Raw genomic sequence first — 22,068 nt, 5'->3', positions numbered from 1 at the left:
GGCTGTAGGCTGGCACCCCTCCCCCTTTCCCACTTGAACTGGCTTTCTGCTCGTAGGCACCTAGAATCCAAACACGCACAGGGCACCAACTTCCTCTCCTCCAGCTCCTGAGAGAGCACCTGTGCCCAGTTTGGAACAACAGTGCCAATTTTGCACACTGACGCTGCATTTCAAGGCTTCTGGGATTGTATATACACGGATACTTCCACCATGTGATGAATCTATTAGCAAATATTAAATTTGAGGGCAAATGAAGCATTTAAATGGTGATGATGTAAAATGTAGGATATGACAAAATAAATTACAACTGATTATGAATGAACTGAAAACCTGGGCTTGACAGCCCCACTTGGCATTCAACCCAAAGACAGAGAAGAGAAACCATGGGGCAGTGACACGTGATCACGTGATAAACATAAAGAGAGCAGAATGGGAAAAGCAGGGTTAGGGATGAGGCAATTCTAATTCCTCCGGGTCTGAATGAGAGACATTCTTCATTCACAGTTTCCAGGAGGCAGCATGAAGAGAACTCAGCAAACCCTCCCCCTCCCCAATCAGACCCCCAAAGGAAATTTGAGCAAGGCCGTTTTTACTTTCTATCCATGTCTGATGCCGCAGCATAGTGCAAAGCTGTCCGTCCCCAGTCATCTGTTTCATTAACGTTGGCCCCTGTGGTCACTAATGTCTCAATACAATGGAAATGACAATTTGCAGCTGCATAGTGCAAAGGTGTCCTGAAAAACAGACAGCAACTTGTTACTTCATTCATCTGATAAACAGACCCTCCCCCAATCAGCAGGAGCACTGACAGCAGTATTCCTAGGAGTGGGGAAAGCTCTTCAGCTCTCAGAGTGTAGAGGCCAAGGGACATGCCTTCCTTTGACTTTATAAGTTGGAGCTGAGGCTACAAAGTCAGGGCCTCAGACAAGGACACCTACCCGGGGATCTCGTCTTTCTTTCCACTCCCAGGGCCTGTCCTGGTGCAGGTCTAAGCTAGTGCTCTTTTGGACTACTGCAATACCATCCCTATTGGCCTCCTTAGCTCTAACCAAACTTCCAACCAATTTCTAGTTGGTATGAGTGAAGAACGAGATTTTCTAAGTTCTGACACCCACACACAACATCCTGGTCTAAAACCGTCAGTCCTCTCTGGTGAGCAAAGCCTTGATTCCTTAGTCTAAAATCAAAGACCTTTCCAAGCTGGGCCCAAATTACCTTCCTAAACTTTCTCTCTGCCCCCCTACATGAACCCATCACTGCATCCAAGTGGGTCACTTGAAGTTTGTCTAATCATGTCCACATCTCCCCTGCCTTTCCCCATGTTGTTTTTTTTTTCTTCCCTGGAATGTCCTCTCCTGAATGTCCTCTCCTCTTCCACCCACCAAAACCCCAAAGCTTCTGAAGTCCCAGAAGTTCTCCTTTCCTTTTGTCTGAGATCATGCAGCTCCTGTCTGGTCTCTCCTGAGGTCTCATCTCACACTGCCTTAACTTTAGCTCTCGGTATTGTCTCATCTTCTCCATTGAACTATAAGACCCTTGGGAGTAGGGATATAGATTAAAGGGAAGAACAATGTCCAAGGACTCGGAAGCCCTGTGTTGTAGTCCGGACAGATCTATAAAGGGCCACAAACCACATCCCTCTCTGGGCTTGGGCTTCCTCATCTTCCTTCAATAATGACCCGTGAGCAGCTGCCCACAACATCTAGTTTAGGTCAAAAACTCCTGATATTTTACACATACATGGAAATTTATTACAGGTATAACTCATTTAGTTTCTCCAAGCTCAATTTCTTCATCTATTGAAAAGGGTAAGAAGCACCCGCATTTATCTCACTGAGTGGTTATGGAAAACCAAGCGGGTAACAGGAAAATACATGCACCTTGCCAAGAGTAAGGGACTGCAGAAACATGAATTCGCTAGCCAATAGTTAGGGAATAATAAGCAAATGAAATGCTAGAAATAAAATAACTTTATCTCAAGAACTATTTATTAATTTTCAAGCACCACTCTTTCATATCTTACAGTCAATGTATGGGCACTTTTACTTTTTGAGTTTCTCCTTGCTCATCCAAAAACAGGAAAACTGTAAGCACTTTACATAGTGGACTGTTTGTGTTTTCATTAATAGATGGACGACTATTGGGTACCAACCATATGGCAGAGCCCATAGGTAAAGAGAAAATGAGACCCAGTCCTGGTGCTCAGGAGCCCCACGATCAAGGGAAGGGAGAGACAGGAGAGCCAGGGTCCACTAGAACAGTGTGATGTGTGTTCCCGTTGTGGAGTAGGGAGGTCCCAGGGGAGCAGAGAGGAGGAGCAGTCCCGCCAGCAGGGGCAGGAGGTGTTACCTGACCGAAATCTGGAAGGGTGGGAAGGCATTAGTCTAGGCAGGTTGGGAAGAGAAAAAATCTGTTGTAACTTCAAGAACCAGGGTGCACGTGGAGGGGAGGGGATAGAGAGATGCTATGGGAAAAGACCAGAAGAAGACAAGACACAGTTGGCACTTCCAAACAGGCGCCGTGAGAGGACATGCCTGCCTTGGGGCTTGGGTCTGCCTCGTGGGTGTCTCGCTACAAAAAGGGATTTCCTTCTGAGCACGGAATCTCCCTAGTTAGCTTCCCTGTTTACCATTTCACTGCAACACGATTCCAGCAGGACTGCTCCCCACCCGTCACCGAGGCACTGAAGCACAATTCCCCGTTTACATACCTCCCACACTTGTCCTTTTTATGGAAATCTGCTCCGCTGCTCTGCAAGAGTTTTATACATTCCACATTACTAGAAAGACAGGGAAAACCTCATTAAGATGGTACAGGTCAACTGCTCGGCTATCTTCAGACAGAGCTGATTTTGGTGAAGTGTGGGGCCAAGATGAAATGAGAGCTCCGGCTTTAAATTCTGCGAATGCAAACCAACCTGAACACCTTAGAGGAATGGGACATTGCAAGGATTTAAAATACCAAGCTAATAAATTGATGCATTAAAGAGCTTTATGGAATGCTTCCAATTCCAAGACCAAGGTATTTAATGATAATTATATGGCTAAACCTTTAGTGGTATTTTCATCGTATAGCCCGAGAATCTCTTTCAAAACCATCAAGAGTTAAGGAAACAACCCCTTACACCTGTGATGACTTCATGTCACCTCTACACAATGAGCCACAATGGAGAAACATTACCTTTTATCACAGGAGAATGAATTCACCGTGATAACCATTTTCAACCCAGACTCTCCATAATGGCAAATAAGACAGCTGCATTTCTCTGTCCTTGTAATATAGGTAAATAAATGTGCAAAAAATAAAAGGACAAAAATAATGTAAGGGGGCACAGTGATCTTCCAGAGCTTCTTTGTCACTCTCAGAAGCAATAAATCATGTTTAGTAGAGATAAAGGACCCACTGAAGTGAATTTTCCAATTGAAGGGCATGTCGCTAAATATTAATTGTAATAGGAGCTTCAGATATGAACCCAGGACGGTGCATTGCCAAGGTCTGATAATTTTTTTAAATGTCGGCATAAAAAGAGACAATCACCCATTATTATTCTATACTTGGAGGGCTGAGAGGCAGTCTAGGATTTACTGTTTTATTATGATTTTAATATGAAAAATGATCTCATTAATAAGGAACCCGAGCAAGGCTCTCCCACCCCCCCACTCACTCTTTGTAGCCACCTTTCTCAGAGAACCCACTGTTTCAGTCCTAAAATATAAGAACTTTCTGGGACCATGATGTGTTGGTGTTGCCTGCCAGTTGATGTAAAAGCCCCTGTCTCTTACTGAATGAATCCAAAGGAACAAGGGCAGAGGCAGATCTAGGTGTTTGGCTTATGAAGGTCATTCAATTTGGGGAGAAGGTTGGGGAGAAGGAGAGTGATTTAAAAAATAAGACATAATTATGAATATAAAACTGAATACACAATTTTGGAAGGGACCCCTGCAAGTAAGGGCTCTAAAGCTTCCCAGTCAACCCACTTCTGATAAAGAGGGGATGCCTTTAATAATGTACAGATGACAAGTAGAGAAGCAGCGCTGTTCCCTGAGGACTAGCAGACTGATTGAGAACTAATACCTTACCCAAACAAGGTCACCCGAGGGAGGCCATGTTTGGTCAATGTCTGGTCATATGTTGAAACACGCTGACCAGAGTCGAAGTCTCACCACTTTATGAAAAAGGGGGTCTGATGAAAAATGCTCTTTACAATTTTTTTTTAAAAAAAAAGGCAAGGATTAAATTGTTTCTTGCCTATCCCCTGAGTTTCTTTGCCCTTTAGTCACATTTAACCATTGACGTACTTAAAAATCAGTTTTGAAATCAGGACAAAAATATCTGTCAATAAACATGAACTAACTCAATCTTGGATTCCTTTGATCATCATCCACCTACCAGCGACAAAAAACGAAAAACTTAGGAACAAATCTCAAATTGTTTTCTTTTGGTAGAGTGCATATCAGGTAAGTACATATTCTATAGGCTGAAGACCTACAATTTAAAAAAAAAAAAAGAAAAGAAAAGAAAAAGAAAGAGAGAGAGAGAAGAGAAAACGAAAGAAAACAATTCTCTCTATGAGGTGGGCTAACAATTTTTCTTAGGAAGAACAAACTTACAATTAATATGGAAATGCAAAAGTGCTATTTGGCGTCGGTAGAAATGATTCTTACCCATCTAAGGAGACTGCTTGTGATTCATAGACAACTTAAGCCAAGTAAGAGAAATGAGGAGTTAAGTCATGAAGGGAGAAGGGAAATTGCTAACTACTCACCCTCCTGCGGCAGCAGCATGAAGGCACGTTCTTCCAAATTTATCTGGGGTGTCTATTTCAAAGCCTGCAGACAGCACGTGCTCATTACTAAACAAGGATACTATGCTATACTTTTGTCCTAGTTAAACCACAAGAAACATTGCAGAGACAGAAAAATCAGTTAGTAGAAAAACCAGAATGCAAGCAATTGTAGTCAGAAAGAGGTTGTCATGGAAACGAATGGTAACTGCTCAAGCTTGGCAATTTTATAGCAAGAACCGTGAAGTCTAGAAGAATTTATTTTCACATTCAGCCCTGGGTGAACCACAGCCCCATATTTCAATCCCAGGATAGAAATTTATGAAACCAATTTGAGATAAGTAGGGCACTAGACAGGCAGACAGAACACATGGAGAAAACATGGACAGCAAAGGAGGAATCTTAACATGCTGGGGTAGATATTTTCTTATGTGTATTATTAGCTTTCAGTTGGTTTAACATTTGGGAAACATGCTTTCATGCAGGGATGATTTTTTAAACATGCCAAGAGCAGTGAAGGCAGAATCAACCATAGGTAAAGCACTTAAAAGGAAATAAAAATGCCTCTGGGATGTCTGTTGAATTAATTCATAAACAATCTTTGCCTTGCAGACCTCTATCACCTTTGAAAGCCAGGAACTTCTTAATACAGGGAGGTTGGCAGAAGCAGTGATAAGAAAGATTAGCAAAGCTCCAAACCAGAAAAAATGTCTTGGTTCCAAATAGACCCACATTTAAAAAAATAAAAATTAAACCTAGTGGAGGGGGTCACACCATAGGGATTTATCAGAGCCCACAGAGGAGGAAGATAACGCGGTATTTCTACTGTCAAAACGTGGCGGCTTTGGCCTTTTTCCTTTGTTGAAAATATTAACTGTTCAATCCACCCTTTTAAGCCTCAAAAAATTTTCCCTGATTCCGACAAGCTTCCGGTAAGCTGTGGCCACCCCTGTCTGTCTCTCACTCGGGATCACCCATGATTTAACTGGAAAAACAGGCAAGACTCTCATTCCGGGCCAGGAAAAACTACACTCAAACAGCCGCAACACCAAGCATGGCTGGGAGCTGTCCCCAGACCAGCTAACGGATGACATCAAGCACAGGCAGCCGCTTCCTCGGGCCAGACACCCAGAGCCACGCGGCTCCTTACAGGTCACGTTAAGCCTCGGCTGTGGGAAGGGGTTACTTACCCGACGACAAAAGCTTTCTGCAGCAGTCCGAGTGAGCGTTTAGGGCTGCTAAGTGCAAAGGGAACATGCTATGGATTCCACACCTGAGGAGGGAAAAAAAGATAAAAGAGCGGCTCAGGGGGACATCTCAGGATAAATGCAGAAGGACGGTGACGTTTCTGGAAGTTCTTGGATGAAAACTAAATCCACACCACCTCACTTCGAGGCCCTTGCCTGAAATAATTTCATGATCCCTCCACTCAGGAAATAATTATGCAATCATTTTCCACCTTAACATGATAAAATCCTGAACCTGGACCAGAATGAAAAACCCCTGAAAATAGGAAAGTACCCTTTTCAGATAATGTTTCCTATAAAGGGTGATGCTGTATTTCAGATTAATTTACCTTTCTTTCTTTCAGCTGAGTAATTTTATGTCAGCAATCTGTTTTATTCACTGACCTGTTTTATTCCTTGAATTGGTAAAGAAACACTATTGACCTATTATGTCCCAAATATTTTGCTGAGAGTTACTAATGGCTGTACTATCGAAATCACAATGTTGGATGCAAATAAAAACTGATGTTGACCTTTTGCAGGTGCAACTTCATCTTCCTAACAGACTTTTATCCGGCATATCACCCACATCAGGACACCGTCAGGAAAACGCACTGCAGCAACAAATGTCACCTGGCACACACGGCATAAACCTAGCATACTTTCCCTAACAGTATTACAGAAAGAATCTAGAAAAAGACTTTTTAGACTGATACCCTTTCCTAACACAGTCCCCAGGATGATCCCTTAAGGGACATGCGCCTTTTGATAGTAGTGCTTTTTTCTTTAAAATCAAATCTTCCGGGTGCCCAAGTGGCTCGGTGGGTTAAAGCCTCTGCCTTCGGCTCATATCATGATCCCAGAGTCCTGGGATCGAGCCCCGCATAGGGCTCTCTGCTCAGCAGGGAGCCTGCTTGCTCCTCTCTCTCTCTGCCTGCCTCTCTGCCTACTTGTGATCTCTGTCAAATAAATAAATAAAATATTTTTTAAAAAAACACCCTAAAAATAAAATCAAATCTTCCTTGGGGCGCCTGGGTTGCTCAGTCGTTAAGTGTCTGCCTTCAGCTTAGGTCATGATCTCAGGGTCCTCTCTCGAGCCCCGCTTCGCGCTTTCTGCTCAGTGGGAAGCCTGTTTCTCCCTCTCTCACACCCCCTGCCTATGTTCCCTCTCTCGCTGTGTCTCTCTCTGTCAAATACATAAATAAAATCTTTAAAAAAATCAAATCCCATCTTCCTCTTGCCCATCACCTCTCCTCACACAAGGACCCAAAGCCGGGCGCTGAACTGTCATCCTAAAGAGCAGCAACGTTGGGGGTTCTGGTGTTCTCATAAGCATTTATAATGCTAGTGCTCGTTTCTCAGAATATCCCGTTAGAGTCAAATAACGTATTTCAAAACTTTGCAAGCCCTCCGCGTAACACAAGTAAGTACGGGTATTTCCACCTGCGGCATCAGTGACGTCAGTTCCTTCTCTGGCACAAAGTCACCCCTTTTCAGACCACAGGATTCATTAAGAAACACGTACGGTTGGAGTGGGTCAGGTTTCAGATATGTGACTTTTATTTAATATCTCAAACCTTCCGATGATGGGTGTGAACGCGTCAAAGCATAAACGTATTCCCAGCTATCTCATGGTGCTCAGCGCTCTGCCAAGTCCTTGTCTGCTAACAATTAACCAACTCTCTCTCTCCATGAAAACTTCTGTGTATTGGTGTTTTTGTTCAGTCTCTCCTCTGCTGGCTTTCCTTTCCCTATATGGAGATTTCCAACCCACTGTCTATAATAGCTGGCATCCATCAAGAGCCGCAATTTCCTTGTCTTCCGGGCCGCGTCACGCAGAGGGGAACTGCTTGTAATTGCCTCTCTCATCATTGACAAAAAAAATTCTGAAAGGCAATTGCACCAGTGACAACCTTGATGCTCGTGGCAAGGAAGCGGCGTTGGGGGGATGGGAAAGAAGCTTTCCCATCTATGCTGCATCTACACTGTCCTCTTGAAGCCAGGGAAACAGTGATTTTTAAAAAATGTATAATGTGTTTTAAAAACACATTATTAAGTGGAATTTTAAGCCGAGGAGTCTGTCCCTAGCCACTTTATTTGTATAGGGCAAGTAAGGAAAAATGTGATGATATTACTATTTCTGGACATTTGTAAGAGAAAATCAGTATTTTCTAGGATGGCTTTAAGTTCTTGAAGGAATATGCCTGGGATTGGGTGAGATTTCCCAAGATTTCTTTGAGCCTTCCCCATTCTTTAACTGTAACTTTAATAAAAATATATGTGTGTACAAACACATAATCTACAAAATATAAATATGTTAAAACATTTTATATTATATACATATTATATATACATACATATACATACATATGTATATATACATAATACATATTTCATAAAGATACAAAAAATACATATCTTTACATACAATAATATAAGCAAATGAATTAGAGAAAATAGCATTTAATTCTACAAGTAATCAATTAGGAAAAACATAAAAGGTATAAGTGATAGCATAACAACAACAGCATGGTAACATATTCCGTAAATTTCATATGAAAATTTCTAATCAACTTTGAAACTTAACATCCTTGTCTTCAGATAATTCATCATACTCTACATTAGCTAATTCCTTCCCTTTTTTCCTATTACTTATAAACTTGAGAAGCTAAGGGGGGGGGGGTAGAACTATTCTAAAAGGTCTAGCAACAATTCTGTTTGATATATATTTTTTATTCCATCATTCATTAAAAAATCACTATCTCAGTGTAGGTTTGAAAACACATTAATTTAGACTCAAGTACCACTGACATTTGAACTTGAATATGATACTATGGTTCAAACACGAAAACTAAACATCAGGCCAAGATTGGAAATAAAAATCGAATTCAGGATCTCTGAATCACTTCAGAAATGATTCACGTATTTCAAGATAAAATTACTCCTTTATTGTTATAAAGTAAGACTGCTTATAAGGGAAGAGCCAAAAATTTTAGCAGGAAATTTTAAGTTTAGCAGGAAATTTAGGGTTTGGCTAATTTTAGCAGGAAAATTAGAATTTGGCTGTCCTAGGGAAATAAGAAGCGTCACTCTGACTTCGTCAGATATATATCAAAGAAGATCAAGAAATAAAGATGTCAGATAACACTAAACTTAACAGTGCATAAATTACAAGAAAGAGGACACCAATTCCAGCTACACTGCTATACTTATTTGACCAGTCATAAAATTAATGGGACAAATTTGTATTAGCTATCTCTAATTTAGCTGCTAGCTTGCATTTCCTGGCCAGTTATTTCAGAATAAATGAGGTCAGAATAAATTGTGGACAGCGATCGGAGGTAAGGAAAGGGCTTGCGCACTATCAGAACATCGGTTCTTTTAAGTTTTCCCCTTGGCGTCAGAGAGCTATGGCCGTTCCTTCCCACTTCCAGTGCTCTCCAGAGCCTTCCTTCAGGCCATGTGCTGAAAAACACTGTAGTTACGGTGATGGAGTCAAAAAACGTTGGGTCTGAGTCCTAATCTTGACACTTGCCAGCTATTTGATCTTTGGCAAGTACGTAATGCTTCCCTCATCCAGAAAACAAATATCATAACACTGTTGATTTTATAGAGCAACTGTAACTGATTAATTAAACTAATTAATAATTAGCAATTAAACTAATTACTAATGCACCCAAGTGCTAACAGAAGGAGTGGTCCATGATAAGCCTTTACCATACAAGTTAGTATTGCCCTTGAAATTATTATTATCTTAGTGGGATAATTAGCAGCCTATGAGTTTTGAAGTCTTATCAGGCTGTGATTCCTTAAAATCAGGTTTGTGACCCTTAAAAAGCCAAGAAAAATTGTGATCTACTAGCATTTCTGTTATCTTTCTATATCTCAGAATTCTTTTTTTTTCTTTTTATTTATTTTTTAAATTTCTTTTCAGTGTTCCAGAATTCATTGTTTAGTCGCCGTATTTGGAATTCTTTATGGTACTTATCTCACAAGTCTCCTAGGGAAGGTGGACTGGTTTAGTTCTGTTCACTCAGCAGTGAGATTTTATGCTTCTTACTTGACGGATAAACCCAAATCAAAAAATCAGTGTCCTATTAATTTCACCTACATCATTCTGAGAATTTATCACACACCCCTAAGTTGGAGGCATTTGGGTATAAGCGGCAACAATGAGGCCTGGTCCTTGCTGTTTGTAACCTACTGACACTTGCAGTGGTTTCTTTCGAGTCAAGACCCAACACGCTAAGGCAGCTTACAGGCCGCTTCTGGATCCAGCTGTTGCTTCATCGACCAGAACTCTAGAACCGCAGTGACTTCTGTCCCTTCCTCCTGGAGAAACCAAGGCTCTATCCTGCCCACGGCCTTTTTGAGCCCACGTGGGTGTCTCGAGAAACTCCCCTTTCTGCCCACCTTCTCACAGCCTCTCTCAAGCTTGTTAGTGCATCTCTGGGGGCCGCTGGCAACACCTTTGGGCTCTCACGAGTTCTGTGTGGGGATCTTTAAACTGTCTTTTCCTTTTGATCATGACCTAAAGCGAGTGACCTAAGAGCATGCTTTGGCTCTTCTCAACAACCACCTTCTCACAACAGACCTGCCAGCGCCCGCGTCTGTGCTCGGACCACACTGGCGCCACGCGGCGCTCCCGTACTCGGCAGGGTAGGGCAGGGTCCCCAACCGCAGAAGAAAGGAGGACGCGATGCGCAAACGATGCTGGAGCCGGAAGGGCCGGGGCAACGCAGTCGCAGTCGGCTCCGTCTTCCAGATGCGCAGAATTTGGCAGCAGCTGGCATTTGTGCTGAGTGCCGAGCCCCCTGGCCCTGGAGCGCATCGAAGCCTTTGCAACACTTCCCCCAGCATGTGCTGACCTCCTACGCGCGTCGGTGCCTTGGCCACCGGGACAGTAACCGCAGGACCGTGGCGATGTAGTTTTGGCCAATGGTCCCCCCCTCCACTACACAGAGAGGCAGCGAGCCTCGCGCCGAGGAGCCTCAGCTCCAGATCCGGATGGCCGAGGACACAGTCTCATCTCCGCCCCCTCACGAGCTCTGTGACCTCAGGCAAGTAAGTGAACCTCTCTGTGTCTCATTTATATCACTAATAAGATGGCGCTAATCGTGTCACTTACCCCCTGGGACCGCTGTGACAATTAAATATAATTCGCTAGCGTGCGTAAACAAGGCCTCATGAACGTTAGCTGCTCCTGCTGACCCGTGAGCACTGAGAGCTGTTTGCACGGGTGCTGTCGGGGTTTCTTTGGACTTACTGACAGAGTCGAGTCAAAGCCTAAGGAGTCTCTATCGAGTTTTACATTTATCCACATTTGAGTAACACTGTAATAAAAATAATATAATAATAAATATATGATAATATATTTATATTTATAAATAATATATTTTATATGTGTAAATATTTATATATTTATGTATAATAATGAATAATAAAAATAAAAATAATTTAAGTCTACACCTGGGACCTGCAAGCCTGTCGGTACCACGACCTAACCAACCGCTCTCCACCTGCTGTCCCCATCAGCACGGCTCGTCCTGGAAGCCTCCCCCTGCCCCTGCCCCACTAGGTCCCACATATGTTCTGTATCCGGTGGCACCCAGAGATTGTTCCGGAATCACACTTTGCATGCCTGATTGTAACTGCTTGTTTAATTCCTGCCCCCCATGAATTATGAATTCCGTGAGGGCAGGGACTCCCGCAAGGCCAGGAGCTGACCTTCTGCAATCATGCAGCGAATGAACAGACGGCAGAGCCGGTTACCTGCATCAACTCGGATGCCCCTAATGTTGCTGCCGTTGAGGCCGAATCAGTAAGGTAGAAAACAAGTTAAAATTCCAGAGACAAGCGTCTCGAACCTAAAACTGTTAAAGACATATAAAAACACATAAAGTTGCAGGAGCCCCAAGTCAAGCTGCAGAAAGTGCTCTGACTTGAAGCCCAGAGAAGGAAAAAGAATATCAAAAACATTCCATCGGACGAGAAGGAGAATCAAACAACTCCGTAAGAAAGTAACGACCATAACACCTGTCACAGAGAGCTTTAAAATACATTTGGCCATATAGTTTATGAGTGAGGAGAGGCACTTTCATAAATCCTATCTGTTGGTCTGGTTATGAATAGTAGGAAGGGCCCACCTTCTCCTCTTTAATAAGCTACTCCACATAGACCCACAAGGAAGCCAGAGAACAGTGATTTTCTGAGGGCCCTTTGCAAACTTAATCTTCTCCAATTTTCCTGCAGCCTAACGAACCACTGTTTACTGCAGGAAGCATTCTTATCCCCAGGTACGCTGTGACATAACCAGATGTGGCTCCCTGAGGCCGGGACAATGTTTGCCTCTGTGGCATCCCCAGGACACAGCACAGTCAGTGGAAAGAAAGGCTACTGGACAACAACGCCATCTCTAAGGCACTGTTGCCACATGGTGTGTGTTCCCATAAATTGAGGGCAAAATAATTACGAAGAAACGAACCTTGTGCTTATAGAGGGAATGTGTTTGGGGAAATTTTGAGTAAGTAGTGGGCCCTGTGTCTCCCTCAAGTGGATCCAAGTCTGGAAGAAAATCAGAAATTCATGGTTGTTTCGTTAAAACACCCGAAGCAGCCCTGAGTGGAAAGAAAAATACCACTGTAAATGTTAACCTATCACAGGTGAAGTGGGTGGGCCTAGATATCTGACTCCTGCTCAATGAACACGGAGCACTTCTGACCTCTGGCTTTGGGTAGCCATAGTGGGTAGGGAACTCAGAATCCAGTAAGAGCTCCCTGATCTTAGGACAGTGCACTTTCCACAAGACTGAGCCTCTTCTTCCAACTTGCAGTAGCCCAGGCAAAAAGGTTCTTCAACTGTAAATGGATTCCTTTCTTCTGCAAGGAGACAGCCCACTGTTCTCACTGTTTGTCAGCATGGCCCTCTCTTCCCGCCCGCCAGCCTCACCCGGAGCCCAAGGCCTCATCTTCTCCTCCCTGGACGTGTGCAAAAGACCGCCACATGTCCCTGGTCTGGACCATCTCCCCCACGTCTGGGCTATGGCCGGAGTGATCTTTCTCACGCACAAATGGGATCATGAGACACAACCTTCCCTACATCCACGTATAATTCTTTAACAACTTCCGAATGCCTCAGAACAGAACCCAACTCCTTTGCAGGACACGCAAGGTCCTTCAAGATGGCGGCTCTTCTGGCCGTCCCACCTCATTGCTTTCCATTTCTCCACACACATGAGGTAATCCAGGCTTGGCAATCTGCTTTCAACACGCTGACATGTTTGTGCCTTTGTAAATACTGTTCTCCTTTCCTGGACTGTCCTTCCTTGTGCTTCCTTCATCTTTTTTTTACCTCACACATTTGGCTAACTCCTACCCATCCTTCTTTTTGCTGAAATGTCCCCTCTTTTGCGAAACCCACAGTGTCAGCATCTCCCTGAATGTTCCCACAGCACGGTACAAACTTCACAAGACTTGAGCTGTCTGCTCTGGATCTTGTTTCTGCCACTAGACTGGACCCTTGGAGGTTGCTGGAAGCCACCAGTGCCTTCCATGGACCATTTAAATTTTGGCTTATTCTCAAGCAAGATTTTCTGTTCTGTTGCACAATACTTGGCAAATAAAACAGAACTCCCAATGCTACAGTGCCCTTATACTGCTCTCCTGAAAACTTAGTTTTTGTTACCCATGGTCTCTGTGGTCACAGCTACACTCTCTATTCAGTTCTTTAAGGCTCTCTTGAATTTGGTTCTACTGCATGTTATTGAATAATAAAATAATAGCTGTTGATAGCTTCCTCTGTGCTAGGCATTCTTCAAAGAGCTCTTAACATGGATTATCTTGTTCAATTATGTTAGGGAATATATTTATAGAACTCTTACTCACATTGATCTTAACCTATACCAGAGAGCTTTACTGGTAATGAAATCCTTTAATCCTCGTAACACACCTGTGGGCAAGTACTGTCAAAACTCCCATTTTTGAAAAGAGGAAATGGAAGCACAGAGAGCTTAAGCAATAGGCACTAGGTCATACAGCTACCAGGTAAGGTGGCTTGGACTGGTGCCCATGTGGTTTCCACGAAAGCCTGGGCTCCCAACCCACACATGAGACTACCTCAGGGCAGCACATCCTGAAATTATACTCTTTCAACTCTTGTCCCTGCTTTCCTCCCTGCTCAGGATGTCTGCCACCCTCTGCTCCACTCAAGTCTTTGCTACCCTTCAAAGCCTACTTACAACTCACCTTCGGCTTGAAGGCTTTTCTGAAAACTCTGGCCATCTTTGAGCTCTCTCCTGTCTACAGGCTATGGCATCCACTGTCTACACTGAACACTTTGCCACTTAAGTCTTATTTCATTTAGAACTTTATTATATACTCTCTTGCATGGCTCCTTGTCTTAAGAGGGCCTTGGCCTCTAACAAAATTATGAGCCCCTTGAAGGTATCAACCAAGAGATTTATTTCCAAAACTTCCCATAGTGCCCAGCACTGTAGCCGACTTGTGTATCTGCTTATATTCTTGGGGAACGGAAGTGTAAAATGAGGTCAGGTTCCCCCCTTCCCCATGTAGCAGATTTACTCTAATGGTACCCCATGAATTTGCCCAATCGTGTCTTATTTTTCCTGCCTAACCAACGTTAAACACTGGAAGGAACAGAACATTAGAAAGTAGAATTAGAAATAGAGTTCAAGTCTCCTTAATTAAAACCACTGGAAAGGGCGCCTGGGTGGCTCAGTGGGTTAAGCCGCTGCCTTCGGCTCAGGTCATGATCTCAGGGTCCTGGGATCGAGTCCCACATCGGGCTCTCTGCTCAGCAGGGAGCCTGCTTCCCTCTCTCTCTCTGCCTGCCTCTCCATCTACTTGTGATTTCTCTCTGTCAAATAAATAAATAAAATCTTTAAAAAAATAAATAAATAAATAAATAAAACCACTGGAAAAGTCCTCTTTCTGAAGTAGCTGATCATAAAATTGGTTCTTTCTTGCATCCACCACTAAAAGTCACTTAATTTAGTTCAAATTTCACTTGTATTTAGCCCAATGGTAGAGATCTACCTTAACCTAGATAAACGGAAACTGTCCTCTGCACGGCAGACCCCTTTGGCAGTGCTCCCACACGTGGCAATTATCCCACTGGATTTTTGCAATAACCTACTTGGCTGTGTCAGCTCCGCTGGTGATTAAGGTGTTAATCAAAAGCTCATGACCGTATCGCGCAGCCACATGGAGAGGAGTGTTGCCGTCCTTATCCACACAGTCAATTTCACCGCCTGGAAGAGAGGTTATAATTCGGGTGACATATGGATGCGGCTGATTCAGATGCCACATTCTATGCTGGTCACTCGTGTTGTTCAAATGTTGACTTATTTTCCCTTCTGTGTACATCTCTGATCTGAAGTACAAGAATGTGTTTCCAGGGGACACGTCATCATCTGAAATAATAGTATAATTAAATCTGCATAGAGCGAAGTTTATTAGAAATGCTTCTGAAATTCTTTCCATATTGTCTTATTTAAGGATCCAAAATCTCACAACTAAATTCCTGCTCTGAAGGAAAAATCTTATAAAATTCCATAAAATGTAATTCTGAAGATATAGAGACAATTTTAATTTTATCTGCATGATTAAAGACTTACAGAGTCTGTATACTAACACATCAGAACCAAAGAGAATAGGAAGTTCAAGAAAATACTTTATGTAGTTTGACCATTTGGTTTAAAATATGAAGAGTAAAATGAGTGAACATATAACTATGAACTAGAAATATCTATATTTATAAAAGCTTTTACATTAATCATCAATGGCCCTTTTAATTATATAGTATTTTCATCTTATTTTGTCTTCTTTCTCCCAACTTTTTATTTTACTACATTTCTTTCTTTCTCTCCCCTTTTCATAAATATGTATGTTAATACTATTGGTCTTTAAAAAAGATTTTACTTATTTATTTGTCAGAGAGAGGAGGAGACAGAGAGAGAGACAGACAGAGAAAGAGCGAGCAAGAGAGCACAAGCAGGGGGAGCAGCAGGCAGAGGTAAAAGCCGGCTCCCTGGGACCATGACCTAGGCCGAAGGCAAACACTTAACCAAGTGAGCCACCCAGGAGCCCTGGTCTATTTAACCATTTAAAAGTTAGATATCATGACATTTCACCCCTAAGAACAAAGAGATTCTCCAACATAACTATAATTCTATTAGTATACTCAAGAAATTTAATGTTGATACCATAATTTTATGTAATATATAATATATTCTAATTTCTCCAATTATCCCCCAAATGTGCACTATAGCTGTTAGTTTTTTAAATCCAGGATCCAACAGAAGATTCTGCTACCATTTGGTTGTCATGTCCCTTTAGTTTCCTTTAATCTAAAACAATCTATCTATCTATCTATCTATCTATCTATCTATCTATCATCTCTCTCTCTCTCTTATGTCATTGATATCTCTGGAGGTCAAGCCAGGAATTGTGTGCAATGTTCTGCATTCTGGAGTTGTCTGATTATTTCCTCTATTCGACTCAGAACATTTTGGCACGACCACCCCAGAGCTGAAGCGCCCTTCCCACGGAATCTCCACAGCACGCACTAAGGTTGGGTGAGTCCACCGGGTGAAGCCAATTTTGATAACTTGTAGTGCCTACAGCTTCAGTTTGGGAAGATGAAAAAGTTCTACAAAGGAACAATGGTGGGGCACCTGGGTGGCTCAGTGGGTTAAGCCTCTGCCTTCGGCTCAGGTCATGATCTCAGGGTCCTGGGATCGAGCCCCGCATCGGGCTCTCTGCTCAGCGGGGAGCCTGCTTCCCCCTCTCTCTCTACCTCTCTGCCTACTTGTGATCTCTGTCTGTCAAATAAATAAATAATTAAAAAAAAAAAAAGGAACAATGGTGTTGGTTACACAAAATGAGAATGTACTTAGTGTCAATGAACTGTACACTTAAAAACAGTTAAAATGGTAACTTTTTACATTATATATACTTTACCACAATAAGAAAAGGGAGTTGGTTATTTGGTTAAGATGAAGCCTGCCAGCACTGGCCATTGTAAAATGTCTTTTCCCATTTGTAATTAACAACCAGCTTGTGAGTGGTACTTTGAGAATGTGCAAATATCCAATTCCCAGCAAGGATTTTAGCATTAACAGGGAGTGCTTTGTTCAAAAGTTACCTGAATTCTTTATTCTATAGGCTTATATGATTAACTAGATATATAGTTTACATTCATTTGATTGTTTTCAAAATTTTTACCAGCTTTTAATTTTATTTCATTAGTATGTAAAAAATTCACATATTTCAGAAGTCAAAATGATATTTTTAATGTTTATTTATTTTTTTACTCTCTTATATTAGTCACCACACAGTACACCATTAGGTTTTGATGTAGTGTTCCATGATTCATTGTTTGTGTATAACACCCGGTGCTCCGTGCAATCCGTGCGCTCCTTAATACCCACCACCAGGCTCACCCATCCCCCACCCCTCCCTTCTAAAGCCCAGTTTGTTGCCTGGAGTCCACAGTCCCTCATGGCTCGTCTCCCTCTCCGCTTCCCCCCTTCATGTTTCCCTTCGTTTTTCTAATGTCCTCCGTGCTATTTGTTATGCTCCACAAATAAATGAAACCATATGATAATTGACTCTCTCTGCTTGACTGATTTCACTCAGCATCATCCCTTGCATCAACATGGTTGGGACTGGAGGAGATTATGCTAAAATTATACTTTTTTAAAGACTCATTCTCATTTCCATCCCTTCCACTTCATTCTCAACCACATCCTATAGTAATCATTTTCATTAGTTTTGGTTTATGCTTTCTGTGTTTCTCTTTGTAAAAATAAACACACAGTGGGACGTCTGGGTGGCTCAGTCAGTTAAGAGCCTCCCTTCAACTCAGGTCTCGATCCCAGGGTCCTGGGATCGAGTCCTGTATCGGGCTCCTTGCTCGACGGGAAGCCTGCTTCTCTCTCGACCTCTGCCTGTCACTTCCCCTGCTGTGCAAGCTCTCTCTCTCTCTCTGTCTGACAAATAAATATATAATCCTTAAAACATAAATAAACACACAGACTCTTTATACCTTGCTTTCTTTTTCCTTTTCCGTTTCTTTTTTACTTAACAATATATCCTGGAATTCACTCTTAAAAATCACTTCTTTGGGGGCGCCTGGGTGGCTCGGTGGGTTGAGCCGCTGCCTTCGGCTCGGGTCATGATCTCGGGGTCCTGGGATCGAGTCCCGCATCGGGCTCTCTGCTCGGCAGGGAGCCTGCTTCCCTCTCTCTCTCTCTGCCTGCCTCTCCATCTACTTGTGATTTCTGTCAAATAGATAAATAAAATCTTTAAAAAAAAATTTTTTTTTAAAAATCACTTCTTGGAGGTCTTCCTCATTTTTGTACAACTTTATTGTTTTCTATTGCATGGAGATACTCGTTATGTCACAGGTCTGGTATGGATAAGCCTTTGGGTAGTAAGTACCATTTTGCTATCACAGGGAGTCCTGCAGTGCATAACCTCACACATATACTGTTTCCTGTCTGTTGGGGGGTCTCTTCAGGGTAAATTCCTAGAAAGGGGATTTCTAGGTCAAAGAAATGAATATGTGGTTTTGTTCAATTTTGCCACATTTCCTCCTATAGGTCCTGTGCCATTTTGCTACTCACAAAAGCAATGTATGAGCGCATTTTCCTCACAGCCTAGTCAAGCCTTGAATACCTGCCGTGTGACAGGCGAGAAGTAATACTTCAGTGTTCATTTGCATTCCTCATATTAAGGAAATTGGGCATCTTTTCATGTACTGAAGGACTATTTGTTTATCTTTTTCCATGAACTATCTGTTCATGACTTTTGATCATTTTTCTGTGTGTGTTGGGGGGGAGGTCTTTCATTCCTTGATTTTTCAAGAGCTCTTAAAATATTTAGGAGATTCACCATCGATCAGTAATATGTATTATCAATATTTCCGCCCTTTGATTTTCATTTTTCTTTGTTATTTTATTCTGAAAAAGAACCCCTATTTGTGGAATTCATGTCTTTTCTATTATTAGATTTAGAGTTTTGCATTGAGGTTCGAAAGGCTTCCCCCACATCCTGGCAATAAAGAATCTGACACACGTGACGATATTTGCAATACTGTCTCCATGGATACCGCACAGCAGTCCAGGGTCCGTGTACCCAGCTACGAACTGGCCACAGTGGACGGCCTGAATGGTCCACTGCCAGAACTGATCCTGGGAGACAGGGGAGGCAGATCCCAGACTCCAGAGCAACCTCTGTCCTGGACAAACACTGAAGCACTCCACGTCCTTCCCAGCTAAGAGGCACCAAACCATCTTAAGACATGTTAGAGCCTCCATGTTGATTAGCCCCAAATATACCAAAAATTGGGTAGGAAAAGGAAAGAGTAAAAAATATTGAAAAGGGTGAGGGGCTGAGCTGATAGAGTTTCTTCGTGTTGTTACTACTATTTTATGAGTCAGTTCAACATTTTACTTATTTGTTATTTATTTATTGATGTATTTACTTGTTCATTTATTTTTAGAGAGAGAGAGAGAGAAAGAAGGAGAGCATGTAAATGGAGAAAGGGACAGAGAGTGAGGGAGAGAGAGAATCATAAGCAGGTTCGATGCCCAGTGCAGAGTCTAATGCAGGCTTCCCCGCAACACGGGCTTGAACCCATGACCCTGAGATCACGAACTGAGCCGAAATTTTAACAGTCAGACATTGAACTGACTGAGCCACCCAGGTGTCCCTCATAAGTTCATTTAAAACTGTAAAAATATATTTAATTATCTTCCACATATGCATTTGTCATCATTTAAAATATGTTTCAGAGAAACATCATAACAAGTGGACAAATAAGAGAGACATAGTATGGGGCGCCTGGGTGGCTCAGTGGGTTAAGCCGCTGCCTTCGGCTCAGGTCATGATCTCAGGGTCCTGGGATCGAGTCCCGCATCGGGCTCTCTGCTCAGCAGGGAGCCTGCTTCCCTTCCTCTCTCTCTGCCTGCCTCTCTGTCTACTTGTGATTTCTCTCTGTCAAATAAATAAATAAAATCTTAAAAAAAAAAGAGAGAGAGACACAGTATTTGTCATTCAGAAATGTGTTTTATATTAGAGTAGGACCTCCAGATGAAAGAATTTCTATTTTAGAGTCATTCCCTAAACCTTTCCATTTTCACTTGAAAATCTTTAAGATTTGCCTGACATGCAAATTAAGTATCTTTACTGCTCATTTGAAGCTTGCAAGTTAAAACTTCGGTAATTGATTATTGACAACTAGTGAGGAAAATGAACACTTATGAGTTCAGAAGTATGCAAAGCATGTCAGAAGGTGTAATTTATGCAGCATTATCTAAGCATTCATCTGAAGTTAGTTTTTCCTACACAGACAAAAATGGTCATCTTATTAAACTGCTTTGGAAGTACTGTGAGCCAAAAGGTCAAAAATCTCACAATGAATCATCCTAACCTATCCCTGGACTCTTCCTTTTCAAACTCTATTTTTAAAGCTTCTGTGAAGAAAACATCATTTTTGAACCCCGGTAACCCGCTGGACAGCATCGGAGGCAGTGGCCGAGGGGGAAGGGCCCGATCAAAATCCTGACGCCGTCACATTCCAGCTCTTTCCCACTCTGGCTGCCACAGGCCAGCTTCAGACAACAAACAAGGTGAATGAACACAGAGGTGGTCTTTGCTCACTATCTTCAAAAATAAAAGAGGTGTGTGTGTGTGTCTGGTTTTTTCTTTGTTGTTTGTTTATTTGTTTGTTTGTCTGTTTCTTTTCTTGTTCTTTTTTGGCAATTGTCTTACCCACACTAAATGATTCTGGAAAAAGTTATTATGAAGATCTAGTAACCCTGAATAGAGAACAGTCAGGGAAGCAGAGAAATGTCATACAAAGTCCAAACACCAGGGTGATTTCACAAAACAAACACAAAGAATGTTCCTCAGGAGCGTGCTCTGTCGGCTCAGGGAGTCAACCGATGTCCCCACGTGGGACCGGCTTTCACAGTCCTGTTGTGCACTGACCCACCCTGGAGGACAGACACCAGGTCCGGGGGTGTGAGCCTCTGGATTTTTCCCAGAAGGAAGCTAACAAATAGGAGGAAAGAAAAGAGCTTCCCACTCTTCCCCCTAAGGGCGTTTTTTAAAATGTCAAATGGAAGAACTCACAGTTCTCACATGTAATGAACACAAGGAACTGTCTGCAGAGAGAAGAGAATGGCAAGTCCTCCTTCTACAAGGATGACTCTGAAGTAAATAAAACTCAGGTTAAAAAACATTTTTTTATTGGTGCCCTGCGGGGCTCAGTCAGTTAAGCGTTTGCCTTCAGCTCAGATCATGACGCCAGGGTCCTGGGATGGAGCCCCGCACCCTGCTTCTCCCTCTCCCTCTGCCTGACACTCCCTCTCCCTCTGCCTGACACTCCCCCTGCTTGTGTGCACACTCTCTCTCTCTCTGACCAATACATAAACAAAATCTTTTGAAAAAAAAGTTGTTTAAATATGCCATTGTTCACTCAGAGAATGCATATGTAAATGTAGTGGTTGAAAGTGCAGTCTCTGAGGTTAGACGGTTTCAATTCCTGTTCCTCCACATACCTCCCATGTATCCTGATGGAAGCAACGGCCTCCCTGCTTCAGTTTCCCTCCCTTTTGAAATGGAGATGACAACAGCACCTCTTTCTCATGGATTTACGGGTAGTGCTTACCCAAATGCCTGGCACAGGGTGGACCCTCAATCAATGTTAGCTTCACCATTATATAGAACGGGCTTCACAGTACGGCCACTGTGTCTCGTCATTTTGGGCCCCTGGACTCCACCTGACCCGCAAGGAAGGTGCCAGGGCATCCAAGAATGAGGCTCTGAAATAAGCTGCTTGATCGCCGAGGACAAGAGGTGGTTCTCTTTCAGATCTCATCCCAACTCAAAAGCCTATAACGGTGTCCGGACAGGGCAAGGGAGTCTTTCAGGTCCACAGGAATGGCTTTTGGAGAGGTCAAAGCAGCCAGCAGCAGCCCCAGACCGCTATCAGCATGCTAGCTGTACACGGGGAGATGTGTCATGGCCTTGA

General features: G+C 42.7%; 1 protein-coding gene across 12 annotated transcripts in view; it reads right to left on the bottom strand.

Moving 5' to 3' along the window:
• Positions 1 to 22,068, bottom strand: part of ANKRD44 (ankyrin repeat domain 44) — a 312,848-nt gene that overhangs the window by 99,447 nt on the left and 191,333 nt on the right. For 7 of the 12 annotated variants that reach the window (XM_082689042.1, XM_082689044.1, XM_082689041.1 and 4 more), the window contains 5 exons: positions 15,163 to 15,277; positions 5,974 to 6,056; positions 4,766 to 4,829; positions 2,711 to 2,779; positions 594 to 734 (listed from right to left, as the gene is read on the bottom strand). In XM_082689042.1, coding sequence (XP_082545168.1) covers positions 594 to 734; positions 2,711 to 2,779; positions 4,766 to 4,829; positions 5,974 to 6,056; positions 15,163 to 15,277 — 472 coding nt within the window. Of the gene's footprint in view, positions 1 to 593; positions 735 to 2,710; positions 2,780 to 4,765; positions 4,884 to 5,973; positions 6,057 to 15,162; positions 15,278 to 22,068 lie in introns of all 12 variants that reach the window. The other 5 variants (XM_082689038.1, XM_082689037.1, XM_082689039.1 and 2 more) reach the window with 1 other exon arrangement.

Source organism: Mustela nivalis (assembly GCF_964662115.1).
Source record: "Mustela nivalis genome assembly, chromosome: 11".
NCBI lineage: Eukaryota > Metazoa > Chordata > Mammalia > Carnivora > Mustelidae > Mustela > Mustela nivalis.
The sequence above is the reverse complement of the archived record's forward strand: the minus strand, read 5'-3'. Positions and strand labels throughout refer to the sequence as shown.